Source organism: Dermacentor albipictus, chromosome 1, assembly GCF_038994185.2.
Source record: "Dermacentor albipictus isolate Rhodes 1998 colony chromosome 1, USDA_Dalb.pri_finalv2, whole genome shotgun sequence".
Lineage (NCBI taxonomy): Eukaryota > Metazoa > Arthropoda > Arachnida > Ixodida > Ixodidae > Dermacentor > Dermacentor albipictus.
Window position 1 is genome coordinate 111,153,855 of NC_091821.1, and position 18,104 is coordinate 111,171,958.

The 18,104-nt window shown below is 45.0% G+C and overlaps 2 protein-coding genes across 3 annotated transcripts in view; one reads left to right on the plus strand and one right to left on the minus strand.

Annotated features, from left to right (window-relative positions):
- Positions 1-10,496, plus strand: part of LOC135907727 (inositol polyphosphate multikinase-like) — a 53,074-nt gene extending 42,578 nt beyond the window's left edge. Inside the window, exons 5-6 of one of the 2 annotated variants that reach the window (XR_010566097.1) lie at positions 1-80; positions 2,506-10,496. Coding sequence is in view for 1 of the 2 variants with exons in the window: in XM_065439457.1 (XP_065295529.1) it covers positions 1-17 (17 nt within the window). In the remaining variant the exon portion in view is untranslated. The other variant, XM_065439457.1, reaches the window with a different exon arrangement.
- Positions 9,775-18,104, minus strand: part of LOC135907728 (vesicle-associated membrane protein 7-like) — a 27,959-nt gene continuing 19,629 nt past the window's right edge. The window contains exons 5-6 of the mRNA XM_065439458.1: positions 14,727-14,885; positions 9,775-11,091 (exon numbers count right to left, since the gene is read on the minus strand). Coding sequence (XP_065295530.1) covers positions 10,948-11,091; positions 14,727-14,885 — 303 coding nt within the window. The 3' untranslated portion in view covers positions 9,775-10,947. The remainder of the gene's footprint in view (positions 11,092-14,726; positions 14,886-18,104) is intronic.

Below are 18,104 nucleotides of genomic sequence, written 5' to 3' on the forward strand. Positions count from 1 at the left end.
GAGAAGAAATCTTGTAGGATCGAAAGGATGACTCCAAGTGACAAGCTCTTTTCCTTTTTTATTACAGGGACAGAAATCTTGTAAGATCGAAAGCATGACCTTTTCCAAAACCACATAAATTATGTAACATTTCACATAAGCTGTGAACTAATGCATCATATTTGTACACTTCAGACAGTAACATAGGGCTGCACAACATACTGCCGGCGGCCGAGTTTATATGGTGCTGGTGCTAAAATCGGAGCATGGCAATATGATGAGGGAAAACAAATTTTGTTGCCAAACATGATGCACAACATGAACCATCGGTGACATCAGTCACAATAAGTTGCAAAGGATGTGGGAGCATAGCATCTCTTTGGGAGCACATAAGAAAGGCACACAAGAACAGTGCGTATTCGTCGAGATAGCAAGGCCAAGATCGCGTTAGTGCGGCATCCATAATTGAATCAAACATGCACGTTCCCTAAATATTTTGACTGAATGATCGCAGACTAACACCTGTGAATAGATGCTGTTTTTTCTTGTTTGTGTGCATTTGCCTTACTTGTTGACATTCACAAATATTTGCTCACATTGCAGCTCTGGGAGTAGGCATCAATCAAGGTATTGGGCTTTAATGATGTTGGCATCCTACACATCGTTCAAGTTTTTGCATATTAGGAGAATGCAAAGAGCATGCGGTTCTTCGTTGTCTCATTTAAAGAGCTTGTTATAAAGTGACCGAGGTTTGGCAGACCAACTTCTTGACATGCTGCTAGCCCAACTCCTACTGGCATTAGGATGCGCCACTTCTCCATTCTAATTGTGGAAGCCAGATTTTCTATCTGTATCATACTTAAAAACTAAAATGGAAATGGCATCTTTTTCAATAATTTCGAACATCAGATGTTTTTGAATTCGAAGATAAACTTCATGCCCATGAAATCTTCAGAATATGGTGAGAACCCTATAGCAGAATCCCAACACTGTTTTACATTGTTCAGAGATAAGAAAAGGAAACCACCCGTTTAGTGAGCCTTTCTCGGCGACAGCGGAAGAGTGCAAATATACAGTGCAGCTAGAGGTGCATCAACCTGCATTGTTGACTAGAGTTAAAAGACACGCACAGGGAGCAGCCCATCCTTTGGTTTTATAGGAACCTTGATAAAGACAAATACAGACACACATAGCTAACAATGCCTTGAAAATGATTTTTAGAAGTGCTAATGTTTTTGAGCAAGAGCAGTCTTCGGTCTTCAGGGACCGATGTGACATTACAAGACGTACTGAGGAGAGCAAAAAATGACACCAAGCAGACTGCCTTTCTGCAAGCAAAAGATGCTATGTCTCCAGTACAGTACAGCCTGTGTGGCTCCCATGAGAAGTTCGTTTTGGTCCTCACTGGTTTCAGCTTGTGAATTCCTTCTCTAGCAGGTGCGGTGCTAAATGAAAGTTCTGCTTACTACAATGACCAGAATTTTCTCTCTCTCAAATGCAACAATTTCAAATAAATTCAGCAGTTGTCTAATGAAAGCAGTTATGCATTGTCATGCGTTCATCGAGCTAAAGCTTCCACTGAAGATGGCATGGTCTGGAAGCTAATGCAGCTGCGTGCATCTGTTTGCCATCAAAGAGCTTGCTGTGCAAGGGGTGCTTGCCTACCATGCGCAGTCTGGGTAATAGGAGCTTTTGCTAGTTTTTTATTTTCAGTTTTTCTAGCTATGATCCTTACAGTTTCTTGGCGGAAGGACTGATCTGCCACCTTTATTTTAGTGCACTTTGTGTAATGCTCAACCAACATCCTGACCCAACAAAGACACTCTTCACACCTAATGCCACAAGTTTGCTAGAGCTTGATAACCACAGTTGGCCTAGAAACATTTCAAATATGCATGAGTACCATTATGCTGTCTTGCAAAGTGGTGCAAACAGACAGACAAAACCTTTTCAAACCACTGAAGTACAGAAGTGGATGATTTGGGTATAGTGAAGCCTAATGTGAAGCATGAGCTTCCAAGTCTGTGACCAATCTTCAAGTTGGTGCTAGTTGACAGCAACATGCAGGAACTTCAGTTTGCTTGCTATGAGGACTTTGAAATTACGAAGGTTGTTAGCCTCTCATTATTTTGGATACTCCATGCATTACAGTGGCTTAGTTCTCCAAGGCATGCCCAGGCTTCCAGCCCTCTCAACTTCCACTGCTAATTCTTACAGGCAAATTTCTATGCTATGTATTATAAATTTAAAAGGACATGCGGCCATTTCCAGTGCCACTTTTGTCAAATATGCATGTAATAGCGGTGATGCCTCCTCTAATACGAGACTGTGTATTTAAATTGACATTCTTGTGTTCAAGGTTATGCCTGCTTGTATAGTAAACATTCTGCATCTTTAAAATTGGTTTTGGTATGCCTAGTGAATTTTTTTGTAGATACTATGCTTCTTTATAACATTTGATAGTTTCCAATGCAATGAATTTAGATGCCCGATTGATTGATTGATTGAAAACATCTTTATTTGCAGGATATTCGTAGAACTCGTGGGTGGGCCGCCTATTCCGGTAGCCCACTGGTTACTGCTGCTGCGCTGGCCCTCCCCACCAGCCAAATTTTGGATAATTCTAAAGTTAGCAAAAATAAACCATCATAAAACATCATTAACAAAAAGAAATTAAGTAAATTGTAAAGCTGGCAAAAATAAACTATCATAAAACACCACTTAAAAAAAATAGAAATTAAGTAAAAAGATCTGTCATAATTTACCAAATATAAGCGCCAAGAACATGGGACTTCCCGCGTTTCCTAAACAAACAAAGGCTTTTTAATGTGTTTGATGTGACAGTCCTACCGACATGAGCAATCTGATTACAAATGAAACATAAAAATAGCTGGTAGTGTCCAATAATTATAGGTCACTAGGCACAAGTGCCATTGCACTTGGTGTATATGTGCACATCTAGAGCTACATAACAAAGTTTGCCGAGTTAAGCATGCAGCCAAGCTAGCAGGCATTATGGGCACTAGTTTCCTCCTAGACTTGTATGCTATGAGTTGGAAGCAACTGGTTAATTTCTAATTGGTTAAAAATGAAGTTTTTCTTAATTTTGGTAATTGATCAATAAAATTTTTTTGCAAGACTGGTAATAATTCCATTTTTCTTCAGTAATCAGATATTAGTTATCAGTTAAATTTTTGAGAAAATAACTGGTGATGCAACTTTGAGGACATGAGCTTCGTTTGCAAAGAGTGGCATCAGTGGGAATGTTTCATCTGGTAGCAGAACACAGTTCAGCTATAAAGTGTGCCACATGATTATGTCCGAGCAACCCAGCTGGACTGGTTGGTACATTTCTTTATCAAGAGAAGTTAGAAAAACAACAGCATTCTAATGACGTGCTGTGCTAGTTTGTTCCCCAAATCATCGAAAAATTGTCCTCTCCATTGCATACAAGTCTTCAAGGGACATAAAAAACAACACTAAGTTCGTTTACATTGTAGAAGTACTTTTCAAGATTCAATATGCGTTTGTCTGGTGGGAAAAGGTTGGTTAGTAGCTGATAAACTGAATAGCAAAATTGCCCTAGTTGAACTTAGTGCCCAAGCCACAGTGCTGGTGCATATTTAAAATAACTTTTGCCTTTGGTTCCTTTAGAATGCTATGTTTTGCTTGTTTATCAATGAACTGCTGAATGGTCTTGAGTAGACACTGTCAAGTCTTGCAACAGAATGAGAAGCTAGTGCAAGAGCCTCAAGCCTGTCTCATTTTTGAGTCTTGCCTGACTTACCTGGACTTTCAACATTTATTATCATTAAACAAGCATATAGTCACGAGAGGAAAAGCCAGTCAGTCAGTTCTAAGCGAACGGCCGTTTACAGTTCATGTTGGCAGCAGCTACCACGCACACTTCTTCTTCCTCGACTTCCAGCGTAACTAGTGCATGCCATTACCCCTCCCTCCAAAAAAATAAATAAATAAATAAATAAATAAAGTTGGGGAGAGGTTAAATGCCACAAGGAAAAAAATAAAAGAAACGAGAAAGACAACGGACGAGACGACAGGGGCCGCATCACAAAGTTTGTGGATGAGAGTCAGCACGAATGGTAAGGCTTCATCCTGGTAACGTGAACAATGTCAGAGGAACGTGGTCTACGGGAGTGGTGCAAAGTGTCGGCGGGAATAACTTCGTAGTTGACAGGACTTAGACAACGCAAAACTATGTAGGGTCCACAGTGTCGGCGCAATAATTTTTCTGACCGGCCTCGTTGACGTATAGGGGTCCAAACCCATACAAGATCTCCCGGGTTGTATGTGACGTCTCGATGGCATATGTTGTATCGACGAGCATCTTGACTTTGTCGGGATAGAATTCGTTGCCGCGCAAGGTGCCGCGCCGCTTCGGCACGCTGAACAAAGGTGTCTGTATCTGGTGCGGTAGGTTGAGACGAAGTTGGTAGGAGCATCATGTCGAGCATAGTGGTGACGTCGCGTCCGTAGACCAGACGAAGAGGAGGAAACCCGGTGGTTTCTTGTAGGGCAGTGTTGTACGTGAATGTCACATACGGGAGCAGTTCGTCCCAATTTTTATGATCCGTGGCAACATACATGGAAAGCATATCCGCAATCGTTTTGTTGAGACGCTCAGTTAAACCGTTAGTCTGCGGGTGATACGCAGTTGCCGTACGGTGCGTTGTTCCGCTCAGCTGCAGAATATCTCGGACCAACTGGGCAGTGAAGGCCATACCACGGTCTGTGATGACAACAGCGGGAGCACCATGTCGAAGGACGATATTTTTGATAAAGAAGTTAGCAACATCTGAAGCAGTAGCTCGCTGAACGGCTTGTGTTTCGCAGTATCGAGTGAGGTAATCGGTGGCGACGATGATCCGGCGGTTATCGGCCGAAGACTTGGGAAATGGGCCCAGTAAATCCATCCCGACTTGTTCAAAAGGTGAGCAAGGAGGTCAGACAGGCTGAAGCAGACCGGCTGGTTTCAGTGGTGGAACTTTGTGGCGCTGGCAATCTCGACAACTTCTGACGTACTGCTTAATGGTTTTTGTGAGTTTTCGCAAATAGTACTTCTGCTTGATCCTCGCGAGAGTACGCGTGAAACCAAGATGCCCGGACGTTGGTTCGTCATGGCATGCACGTAGAACGTCGTCGAGGAGAGTAGTGGGAACAACGAGCAGCAAAACGGTTGCCGTAGGGTGAAAGTTTTGCTTGCATAGGATGTCGCCACGTAGGCAGAAAGAGTACAAGTGACGCGCGAACTGCCGTGGGGGTTGTGGGCGGCTTCCTTCAAGGTATTAAATCAAGGGCTGGAGCTCGGAATCTTGGCGTTGCTGTTGGGCAAGGTTTAAAGACGGGAGAGTACAAAGAAAACCAGAATCGTTGTCAGTATCTAGTGGTGCGGGTTCGACGGGGGCGCGGGAGAGACAGTCGGCGTCAGTGTGTTTCTGGCCAGACTTATAGACGATGGTCACATCAAATTCCTGCAACCGAAGGCTCCATCTTGCGAGACGGCCTGAAGGATCTTTGAGATTCGCCAGCCAGCAGAGAGAGTGGTGGTCGCTGACGACACGGAAGGGGCGTCCGTACAGGTATGGGCGGAACTTCTGGATAGCCCATATGACTGCCAGACATTCTTTTTCAGTTGGTGAGTAGTTTTTTTCAGCAGCAGACAAGGTTCGGCTGGCATACGCAATAACGCGCTCAACACCAGCTTGAAACTGTACGAGTGTCGCTCTGATACCAACGTTACTAGCATCAGTATGCACTTCTGCGTCAGCCTCGGTGTCAAAGTGACCAAGGATCGGTGGTGTCTGTAGACGTCGCTGAAGGTCGTGGAAGGCGTCGGATTGTGCTGGGCCCGAAACAAATGTGGCGTCGTTCTTGATGAGTCGTTGCAAAGGTTCGGCAATTTCACAAAAATTGGGTACAAAACGGCGGTAATACGCGCAAAGCCCTAAAAATCGGCGGACATCGTGTTTTGTCTTCGGTATCTGGAACAGAGCAACTGCCAGGGCTTTGTCACGGTCAGGGCGCACACCGGTGCTGCTGACAATATGACCTAGAAATTTGAGCTCCTTGTAGCCAAAGTGACATTTTTCGGGCTTCAGGGAGAGGCCGGCGGTGCGAATAGCTTGAAGAACCGCCTCAAGCCGCTAGATGTGTTGTTCAAACGTGGTGGAAAAAACTACATCGTCTAAGTAGACTAAACACGAGTTCCACTTGAGGTCAGATAAAACTGTGTCCATCATGCGTTGAAATGTGGCCGGAGCGAAACACAATCCAAAAGGGAGGACCTTAAATTGATAGAGACCGTCGGGTGTTATAAACGCCGTTTTTTCCTGGTCCCGTTCGTCAACTTCAATTTGCCAGTACTCACTACGCAGATCCATTGAAGAAGAGTAACGGGCATGTCGCAGGCGATCCAAGGAGTCGTCAATTCGAGGAAGTGGGTAAACGTCTTTTTTCGTGACCTTGTTCAGTTTGCGATAATCGACACAGAATCTTAGTTCCGTCTTTCTTTTTAACTAATGCAACAGGTGAAGCCCAAGGACTTGTCGATGGTTGAATGACATCATCGTCGAGCATTTGTTTCACTTGATGACGAATAGCATCCTGTTCTCTCTGCGACACGCGATAAGTGTGTTGGCGAACAGGTTGGACGGTCGGTTCAGTGATGATTCTGTGTTTGATTAAAGGAGTCTGTTTGACCTTCGACGTGGTGGCGAAACAGTCGCTGAATGACGATAGCAGAGTAAGGAGCCTCTCCTCGTTTTGGTCGAGCTGTGGGTTGACGATGTGACTGATCAAGTCCACATCGCTGGGTTCCGGAATCGAGATGGTCGTTACCGAAGCACAGGCGTTGGACTCGGCCATCGTTTCAAAGTAGGCCATGGTGGTATGTCTCGCAAAGTGCTTGTACTCTTCACTGAAGTTCGTAACTAGAATCGTGGTTTGCCTATGTTGGAGCTCTACAAGACCTCGTGCGACGCCGACTTCGTGATCCAGCAATATGGTGAGGTTACCTTCGACGATGCCTATTCCTAGTTGTTCTTGGGGGCATTCAACGAGGACGAAGATGCTACTTCGAGGCGGTAACGTCACGGAGTCATCGACCACGCGTAAAGCCGCGCGGTGATGTTCATCCTCCACATTCGAATCCGAAGAAACATAGAAAAAGTCACGAACAAGTCACGAACAAGTCACGAAGGTTAATGATCGCCCCATATTCCTGGAGAAAATCCATGCCCAGTATAACTAGCCGAGAACACTTGGGCAGCACAAGGAAAGACGCTACGAAAGTCGAAGTAGAAATTGCAAGTATGGCGGTGCATCGTCCAATGGGTGACACGAGGTGTCCTCCGGCCGTAATCAGATGTGGGCCGTCCCACGCTGTCAGCACCTTGCGTAGCTGAGTCGCCAGTGAGGCACTCATAACCGAGTAGTCACCTCCCGTATCTACAAGTGCAGTTAGCGGATAACCGTCAATTGAAGCAGTAATAGCAGCAGAAGTTTTTTTTGCAGTTTCGAATGAAGGCGTCAGCGGTACGTCGTGAGGGGATGGCGTCGGCGGAGGATATTTGACGGTTCGCATGACAGCGGCCTCACCCCCGGAGGTCGCCGTTTTCAGTTGCCCCAGCGCGGGCTTCCACCGTTGACTCCAGCGGAATCAAAGGCGGGTCGAGCACGGTTCGGTGATGCGTACCGACGAGGTGAAGGCAACCGTGACTGTCTTCGCTGTTGGGCAGGAGGAAGCCGGTTAGTTTCTAAGTATTGCTCGATTTCGTGCGGGTGTTCGCCATAGCGCGGGCAACGGGCGTCCGGATGGTATCCCCGCAGACCAATCCGTCGGTACTGGCAATCGCGATACATGTGACCAGCCTCCCCGGAGTGATAGCACAACGGACTGTTGCCAGGGGCGCGCCATACTGTAGATTTGCGCGGACCAGGATGAAAGGGTGCTTGCGGATTCGTGCGGTGGATCGGACTTGGGGAGCGGCGAGAAATCCTAGCAGGCGGCTGCGAAAAACGGCCCGTCGATGGCGCGCAAGCCCGAAGAGCATCCGCGTACGAGAACGTGGGAGGTTCGGGTCGTGTTGGTGGCGAGGGATGAACCACTTGGCCGATTTCTTCCCGAATGACATCCGTAAGAACCGCAGCACTGGGAGGTGCCGGAGCCGATGCATAGTACTTCTGCAGTTCTTCTCGAACAATTTGTCGTATCAGCTTGGTAAGTGACTCCCTGTCATCATTTGCAGGTACGAGAGAGCATGCAGCAGTCATGGTGGTCTGGCGTTCATACTGCGAGAGTCGCTGCCGAAGCATACATTGCATGACTGTTGCCTCACGAACTGAGAGACTGTTGTAGGAGGATTGCGCACAAGGCCCGTGAAAAGCTGTTCCTTCACGCCTCGCATTAACAGACACACCGTCTTGTCTTCTGGCATTAGTGGATCGGCCCGACGGAACAATCGCGTCATGTCTTCGACGAACATGGCAACGGTTTCGTTTGGCATTTGGAACCTCGAAGACAGTGCCTGTTCGGCTCTTTCTTTCCTTTCGGGAGTGCAGAAGGCTTTGCAAAGCAGTCGGTAAAACTCCTGCCAGCTGGTAAATGAGGCTTCGTGGTTCTCGTACCATACTCTCGCCACGTCTAAAAGGAAAAAGTAGACGTTCTTCAACTTACGGCGATCGTCCCAGTCGTTAAAGGTGGCGACCCGGTCGAAATGGTCCAACCAGTCTTCAACCAGTCTTCACTAGCGAAGCCACCAGTTCATTCTGGCCAGGATTCGCTATTGTGGTCTTAAACGAAGACTTAACATTATACAGCACAAATGAAAAAAAAGTCTGACAGTCTTGTCCATCATTCATATTAGTGAAATCCTCACAAAAGTTTTTTAAGTATTGCAAAACGTGGTTGACTACTTTGAATAATTGCTCAATTGCTTTGTTGAGGCTCTAACTGATAAGTTAATTCATATATATTTAAGTTATGGTAATTTCAATCATAACTGGTTACTTTTTTATGTAATGCTAAAACTGTTTTTCCTAGTGCTATGGCACCAACACAGAAAGCTGCCCAGTGGAGGGAGCCTTGGCTCTTTAGATTGAGCAATGGGCAATGTCAGATAAAATGTGTGTAGGATTTGACTGCATTATTAGAAAAAATTTGCACACCTAATAAAAATTCTAAAATAACATTGGCATTTATTGTTCTGAAGAAGACCAGTATGGCACACACTAAATCAAAAAGATATGTTACCACAAATATTAGCACCTTCCATCGCTTCAGCCATGAAACACGTTAAATTACTGCAGAAAACTCTCTATAGTCAAGTTATATCAAATATATGAAAATTTTGTTTAAATTGTAACCGTGGCTAATGACAGTAGAAACAAAATTTGAAAGTGTAAGAAAAATGCAAGTGAAACGGTTCTAAAATTATTTTTTTATGTAAAGGAGCCTCAGTGATTCTTTTAACTATGTCCTGCATCAGGTGATAGCGGGCACAAGGTGAGCACTTTCTGCTCCAAACAAAGGCAAAATAAATGTTTTTTTCTCTTTATGGGGTTTTACGTGCCAAAACCACTTTCTGATTATGAGGCACGCCGTAGTGGAGGACTCCGGAAATTTCGACCACCTGGGGTTCTTTAACGTGCGCCTAAATCTAAGCACACGGGTGTTTTTGCATTTCGCCCCCATCGAAATGGGGCCGCCGTGGCCGGGATTCGATCCCGCGACCTCGTGCACAGCAGCCCAACACCATAGCCACTGAGCAACCACGGCGGGTGCAAAATAAATGTATCTGCCTATATTGGTACTAGTATATATATTGCAATCAGACTAAAATGATACCATACCACAAAACACTGAATGTGACAACACAAACAGTAAGCTAAATACTATTGCATCAATTAATGACTATAGCATGACAGTTAAACACTGAAAAAGAAAACACCAAACCAACTATGCAACACTAAAGAAAATTAAGTACTGATGCAAAAGCTTATGTAGGTTTTCGTTTTTCTGCTGCAAACAACAGCTGTTCAACCAAAAAATCATGGTATCGAACCTAATTTTCTCCAGCACATAAGAAATAAAAAATTATGCTGTCTTTTGCTACAGTCACTCTAAGTTTTCATTTTGAGCCGTACACAGAGAAGCATAATGTCGCAAGATGCCTGGTAGACATAGCTGGTGATACACGGTATCACAAATCGCCAATGAGCACTGGATGTGCACCAGAAAGCCCAGTGTCCTGCCACACCATTTCGTCAAAACAGAGCATGTAGGAACAGAAAATATAGGTGTACAGATAGAATACAAAAGGCAAATGATGCCAGTATCTCGACTCAAAACTTTGTGTCACTCTTCCTTCAACTACAAGAACTCTGCAGAAAAATCAGCAGAGATTTCCATTGGTATGACATTAACTGCAAGCTTTGTTTGTTTGTTTCTGCCTGGCAGAATTATGGCCTCTCAAGTGCAACAATATAGTTGGCTGCACCGCCCAGACATGGACAAATAACTGCACCTATACCTTTCCCCCTTATACATTTAGCATAACTTAAAGGCACAGCTGACATAAAAAAAAAAGTTGATTTGGTCCCTTGTGTCACTTGGAATTATGCATCCTATGTGGTAGAAAATATCTCCAGTGGAATGCTCAGGACAAACATCAGCTAGTAGCAAATTACATGCACAGGGCGTTTATAACGATTGCTTCCGTACCGACTAATTAACCAGGGCATGTCACATCTGGCACTGCAGCCATTGCGCTGCAAAGTATGGTGTACCTGGCATCACAAACAAATTGGGGCTCAAAGACAAATTCTTGTGTCGGTGCCCAGTTAAATTTCCAATGTTAATTCACAACTTTGAGATGATTAATTTCATAGTGAAACATGCATTAAACTTGTATGCATAGAATAAAGTTTTAAACATAGAAGTAAGAGCAGTTATGTCTTAATGACACCTGTTGCAAACAATGTTATTATGGTGATCACACCAGCTACTATAATTCCAATGACAATCATCATGCGCGCATTACGAAGGCACATGTGGCGATTCACTTTCTTGGCAGTGGCTCGGAATACCGTCCCCTGCAAATGTGGAAATAAGTCGTTACACATTCACAGTAAAGAACAGATAACTAAAAAATGCATAAAGGGACACTAAACGAAAATACACATCAAGGCCATCTAAGAGACTGTTTTCCCTCTGGTGATCAGTTACTTTTCCTGGTGTACCTAGCAGAGGCTTGATATAGCAGAAAATGACATAAGAGCAGATGATGTGGCAACATCTGGCTTAGGAGGGCTATTTCTTTATTAATAAAACAGCATTATGTATATCGCATTTGAGGAGGCGATCACGGTCACTGACCAAGTCTGATGAATAATCCGACGTTTTGGAACCGCGTTTGTGTTCCTTGTTCACTGAGTTGGACAGGAAATCGTCATCACTTATATAAGCCAGCACGTGACGTAACGAACGTGTGTAAATGGCAGGCATAGTCCCTGGTGTCCGGTTCATCGTAGCTGGCGCCAATTAAATGATTAGAGATTCTAGCAGCCGTTGGGATGACATGTTCTTTTTTTTGGCAACAACAGCGGCATTGTCCCAGTCAATCTTGTGATTATGTTCCTTGCGCATGCTCGGCAAGGGTCTTCGTCGTGTGACTATTTCTTACGTCACGTTTATGGTCCTTGAGGGGTCTGGAGAACTTCCCTGTTTCACCAATATACACTTTGTGGCAATCAGCACATGGTATCTTATACACAACTCCTGGGAATGATTCAACAGGCAACCTGTCTTTCACATTCATTAGCTGATTCCGGAGCTTGCTGGTCGGAATGTGGGCAATGCACAGGTCGTATTTTGAAAATATGTGCGACAGTGCCTTGCTGATTCCTTGGACGTAAGGGATGGCTGCATGTGCACAGATTGTCGTGTTGTTCTCCGAGCTTGGCTCTAATATCTGCTTCTCGGTCCTGCATATGAAACGACTAGGGTAGCCGTTGCAGGTTAGTTCACGGTTGACCGTCCGTAATTCCATTTTCAGTGCATCATCGCCTGAGCAGATGCGTACGGCGCGTGTTATCAGGGACGACACTATGGACGTCTTGTGGCCGACAGGACGACCAGAATTAAACCTGAGGTAATGACCTGTGTGCGTAGGCTTTCTGTATACTGAGAAGGCATGAGCGCCCCCATCCTGACGAACCAGTACATCCAAGAAAGGCAACAAGTTGTCCCTCTTGTGTTCAACGGTGAATTGTATGTGTGCATTTTGGGCGTTCAGGCAGTCCAGGAAGTGTTGAATGTCTTGCTTCTTCAAAATACAGAAGCAGCCATCCACGTAGCGATAAAAAAACTTTAGGTGCCTGGTTGAGCGTGGCCAGCACCTTCCCTTCCAAGGCTTCCATTATTAGATGGGCCGTGGTGACTGATATTGATACTCCCATTGCCATTGCCATGCGTTTGCTGATAAAGGCTGCCACCATAAGAAAAATATGTGTTGCTTAGACAAAACCGCAGCAGCTCGCTAAGTTCGGGGACGTTGAAGGGCATGCGACCAGGAAGACCACTGTCTGCTTCTAGGGCTTCTTTGCGTGTGGCTACTGCCAAATACACTGGGACACTAGTGAAAAGCTATGTGACGTCGAACGAGACCATGGTGTCATCTTCACTCAATGTGATGTCCTTTATCTTTGCTACAAATGCGGATGAGTTTTTGACGTGCGTCGAGGTCTTACCGGCAAGAGAGCTCAACACCTGGTGAAGGTAGCCCGATAGTCGGTAGAGTGGTGATCTGGTGAAGTCGACGATAGGACGAAGTGGGACGTCAGGCTTGTGGACTTTTGGCAGGCTGTAGATTGCAGGGGCTGATCCGTTCGTGCAGAGCAAACAGTGATAGAGACCGAAGTGGTGCGGAGGGACCAGCTTGAACAGCCTGGCCAGCAATTTTTGGAGTTTGGTTCGTAGTCTGCTTGTAGGGCCATAAGCTAGAGGAGCGTACGTATGATGGTCTTCGAGAAGGGCCAACATCTTCTTGTGGTAGTCGCTCTTATCTGGCAGGACCGTAGCATTGCCTTTGTTGGAGGGTAGAATGACAATGCTACTGTTATTCCGTAGGCTTCGAATGGCTTGCTTCTCCGCTACCGATGAATCCGTTCTTTCACCGTGTCTCCGCATACCGGAAAGCACACCAATGGTACGGGTGCGGGCTTCTTCTCGTGCTTCAGAGGGAAGTTAACTGACCACATGTTCGACTTACAGACCACATATCTTGGCGTTGGTGGTGTTTCCGTGTCGAAATTTAAACCACGGTAAAGTACCGCAGCCTCCTCCTCGGTCGGTGTGTACGAAGATAGGTTGATGACGTGTTGTGCGTCTTGTGAAACATCTGGGCAGAGTGCCTGTAGTTTCCTGTCTTGTGACGTTCTATGAAGACGTTCTCTCGTGGTTGCCGTGTAGTTTGCGTGCAATTGCACCTCTGGGAAGTCCTCTGGGATCAGATGCTCAAGCTGCCGACGTGCAAAAAACTTATGCGTTTCCAACTTTCTGAGTTTTTCCCGGCACTCAAGAATACGTGCTTGTAGCAGATTCCGCGGATGATCTGGTGGCCCCATGACGTGGTAACTGGTCTTCCTAATCGCAGACTCCTCGGCATTTATTCCTCCCGTTTACATGTGAGGTTGAAGTCCAGGTGCATCATGAATGCTGCTACTTTTGAAGTGACCGAGATCCCCTCCATTTCCATGCCTTACCAGACGAACTTTCGTCGAACCCTTGATTATATGAGGAGGGATTACACTGATGCTGTAAACTACTCAGCATTTCCCCAAGTCCCATGAAATAAAGGATGGGGGAGGGAGGGAGTCAAATTTGCAAAATAGCATCACACCGATATTGCGACATGGGAATAAAGAAGAAGATTGGCGTTTACACTCTCCAGTCAATTCTGGTCAATTTCACATAGAAAAGCAAGCCGAAGTACCAAAGAGCGCCCATGATGCCCATGAATGATGTGACTGCATATACCTCACTATCAGGCGAGCATGAAGTGAGCAAGATCACAGCTTGATAAAAACGCTCACATGATGCTTTCCCAACGATAAGGCGCAAGCAGTCAGGCCACTCATGGGCATCTACTAAAGGCATGACAGTTGCTGCGCTCATTGGCACTTCAGTTTTCTATGCGAAACTGACTAGAATTCATTACACTGTAAAAATTAGCAGAGTATGCTTTTTGCATGTCTGGAAATGGTTATGAGCACCTCAGATAACATGTTTCAAGTCTCCCATTGCAGTCAGTCGACTTGCTCTCTTAGCTGAAAAGATCATTTGTCTAATATGCATAATCAATTGTCTACCTAATTACTACCTCCAGTCATTTTCAAATGCAAGTCTCTGTGGTAAAAGCAAACCAGAAGACATCATTTACATATCTCATCTTCCCCATTTTTAAGGAACTTCAAATGCATTTCCTGAGACACCCTGCAGAAACAAATGAAGAAATTTGTAACCGCAACTTACAGTGCCACAATATAAGTCAGGGCCCAAACTAAACTGCATATAACTTCTACTCAAAGACTGCTTCAAGAACAAGCTAGCAATAATGGGATTTCACTCTCAAATGTTTACTGTGGTGCTCCAGCATAAGCAACATGGCAGAGTCATTATCAGATTGCCCTGTGTGCACTTAACTGTAATTCAACAGAATTTAACTGACCGCTTGCTCCAAGTCCTGGGTCTTTTCAAGAAGGCTGTCAAGCCTGTCACCTCGCTCAACTACTCGCTCAATGTTCTGTGCCATAATTCCGCGCACATCCTCCACCTGGCGGTGCAACTGTGAGATCTGGTCACCCGTTCGTCCACTGTTGCAGTTGTTCTGAGAGGGAACAAAATAACAAACAAGCAAATTATGGTCCTTTCACCACGAAACCCACTGCCTCTGCAAATCTAACTTGCCTCATGATCCTGGCAGGCTTCTTACAAAAGAATCCTTATTTCTGTAGCTCTGCAATTTCATAAAGGTCAACATTTTTTAGATTTTTACCAAGACTAGCTTCCAAAGAATAAATCATTCAGTATTGGTTATTTACAAGTGTCAAGGCCTATGCAATGTTTGCAGCTCAGGCCTCGCTAAATTTGAGATAATTCAGTTTTTCATTTTCAAATATCTATGCTCACCAATCTGGGACTTGCAACTTGCTTAGATAGAGAGATTTAGGAAGTTTATAGGTGAATTAGGAAGATATGAGAACTCGTTTGCATTTGGATTACAGAGGCTCGAAATCTCTTGTGTTAGATACACATGGTGGTGTCAATCTCCGATAGAGGTGTCTCGTGACACCCATCGTGACACCCCAAATTTCATTATTGTGAAATCACTGCTATATAATATATCCAATTGTGTGGCAATTTTGGACAACATGATTCCACAATTGCTCATGATGAGGCTTTGAGCCTCATCCGAGTACCTATCATCCGAGTACCTATCCGAGTACCCGAGTACCTGACTTTGTGTCACCTTGCTCATGCACACGACTCCATTTAAACCTATTGAACAAACAAGCTACTATAGCATACAATGAGTGCTCACTGCCATACACATTCACCATTCTACCAGTGTTAGTAAAGCTCCCTCCTGTGCAAAAAACTTTACTGCCCTCCCCACCAACTTGCAGGACACGCAATAAAGTTATTTCCTCCTCCTCCTCTGGTACACACGTATAGAATTGTGGGAGGTCACCGTGGCTAATACAGAACAGTAGTGGAACCGAAAGTTTTGATTGATTGATTGATTGATTGATTGATTGATTGATTGATTGATTGATTGATTGGATTGATGTATGGGGTTTATGGCACAAGGGCCACATATGGCCAAAGAGCGCCATACACATGGTGATGGTTTTTCAATGAATCGTTTATAAAATGGAGAACTGTACTTTGAATGGTGGATGTAGTATGGCTGTAAATAGGCCTTAAAATCAGTCACATTAAATTGTGTAAACTATACAAGTATGAAAACAATGACAATGACCAGGATATAAACTATGACCACGAATGTTTTGTTACGCAAGAATGATGTAATAAAACTTGTAGGTGAACGTAGTACTACTGCCTCATCACGGCCCTTGAATGCAAGAGCCTGGAGACACGTGCTGTACTATGTGTACCTAAAGCCTGTTTCACATGCAAGCGACAGAGTGGCGGTGGTCGCGACGGCTGAGAGGCAGCGCGGTGCGAAGACACAGCTTCGTTTCGGCACGATGTGTGCCGCTGTGATGCACAGTGTTGCTTACGGAAAGTGCCTATGAGCCTCGGGTTTCAGCAGTCTTCAAGAGCAGCGCCTTGCTCCCTATTTCCATGTTTTGGCGCGCTTGAGCTGAGGGTTTGATCGGTTTATCAAGTTGGTGCTCCACTTTAGTGCCTATAAAACTTGCAAAAACTAAAAACACTGTGTATGGAACGGTGAATACAATTTCTTTTATTCACATTTATGTCTGTTTTAGCTCCTTATAGGCGGCAGCTTAAAAGTCTTGCTAAGTACACGCACACAGAATTAGTCACATGGAAGCAAATAAATGGGTTGGTTTGTATTTCCGTGACCTAGGCTTGAAGCACATGCACGTCTCCGAACGGCTCTTGTTTTCGAATACCGCAAGGCTTTCGGACGCCATCTCGGCCACCCACATGTAAGAGGCCCATGGACGGCTTTCAAAGAAGCTCACGTCCCTTTTCGCCTCTAGGCATTTGAGTAGAAAGGCGGCGGCCCTTGTAGAGCTTGGGATGCTTCACCTTTTAACTGAAGAAACATGACCAAACAAAACTACGAACACGCTAGTTCAAAGTTGTAAAGAAGGAAAAAAAAAAGCACCTACATGCGCTGCAAACAAAATGTGTGGACTGCCATTTCATTGCGTCTGTCCAGACCCATATGTTGTCACCATCCGGGGAAAAAAGACTAAAGAAGAAAACAACACGTGGGGACAATTTGGCTCCAAAGAATGAACTCAAAAACGACAGATGGAAACAAGTGACAATTCTGAGGCACCAACGTACATGGCCGATTCAAGCGACGCCGACATTTACTTTATGGAAGCATGCATCACTTGTGACGACGAGTACCTTTGGCTTCGGTCCATAATTTATTCCCAAAGAACTCTCTTCTTTGTCGCGAAAATCTTCATTTTAGCATCCCAAACAAGCGGACACCACATAACTTGAGTGATGAACAGCTCGTTGAAAATGTGCGAGACATTGCAAACTGGCAGCGGACGTCGTCTGCTAGAAATGCCTGCTAGAACCGTCTGCTCAAGTGGGCGAATTCCCCGGTTCCCTGCGCCGCCCATGCTTCGGCCATGCCCTTGCCACGTGATCTTAACGTCACTGCTCAAGGCAAGGTCTTTGGTTGCTGCTCTCACCGCTCGCCAATTTTTCCAAATGTTGTGATAGCAGCGGCGCGCACTGCTAAGAAAACTGGTATTGGGAAAGGAGGCTTGCTTAAGCGATGGGTGCCGCACCGTTTCTGGCCCAAAATCGCTTGCATGTGAAACAGGCTTAATGCAGAAGGAGCCCCTGGTAAGATGCCCTACTACGTAACTTTTGGATGGATAATGTGCAGTGTAAGAGTGTCATTCAAAAAATTTTAAGCATATTTGGTGTCGAATAATGGGTTTGTACCAAGAAACTGTGCTGGATGTAATGGGATACGCTGTCGATAAGCTAAAGGAAGGTGCCTTTTTCTCTTGATTTCTGTTTCCTGACACTCCACAAGGATGTGGATGACGGTCAGTCTTTTATCACATCTACTACATGTCGAAGGTTCGTCACCAGTCAATAAGAATTTTTGTGTATCGTACATGTGCCCTATTCTTAGTCGACAGAACGGAAAATCTGTTTCTCGTGATTTTATTATTGATGGGGACGTGCTTAACTGCGCCTTAATTAGATTAAGTTTATTCGAGGTTTCAGCGTCCCACAAGTGTTGCCAATAGTCTCTTTAATTTTTTTCTGAATGAAAAGTTTCAAATCGATAGCGGGGCAGCTATGGAAGAGTTGAAATCTTTTGTTGCAGTGGATGTGGCGATTTTGTTGGCAAGCA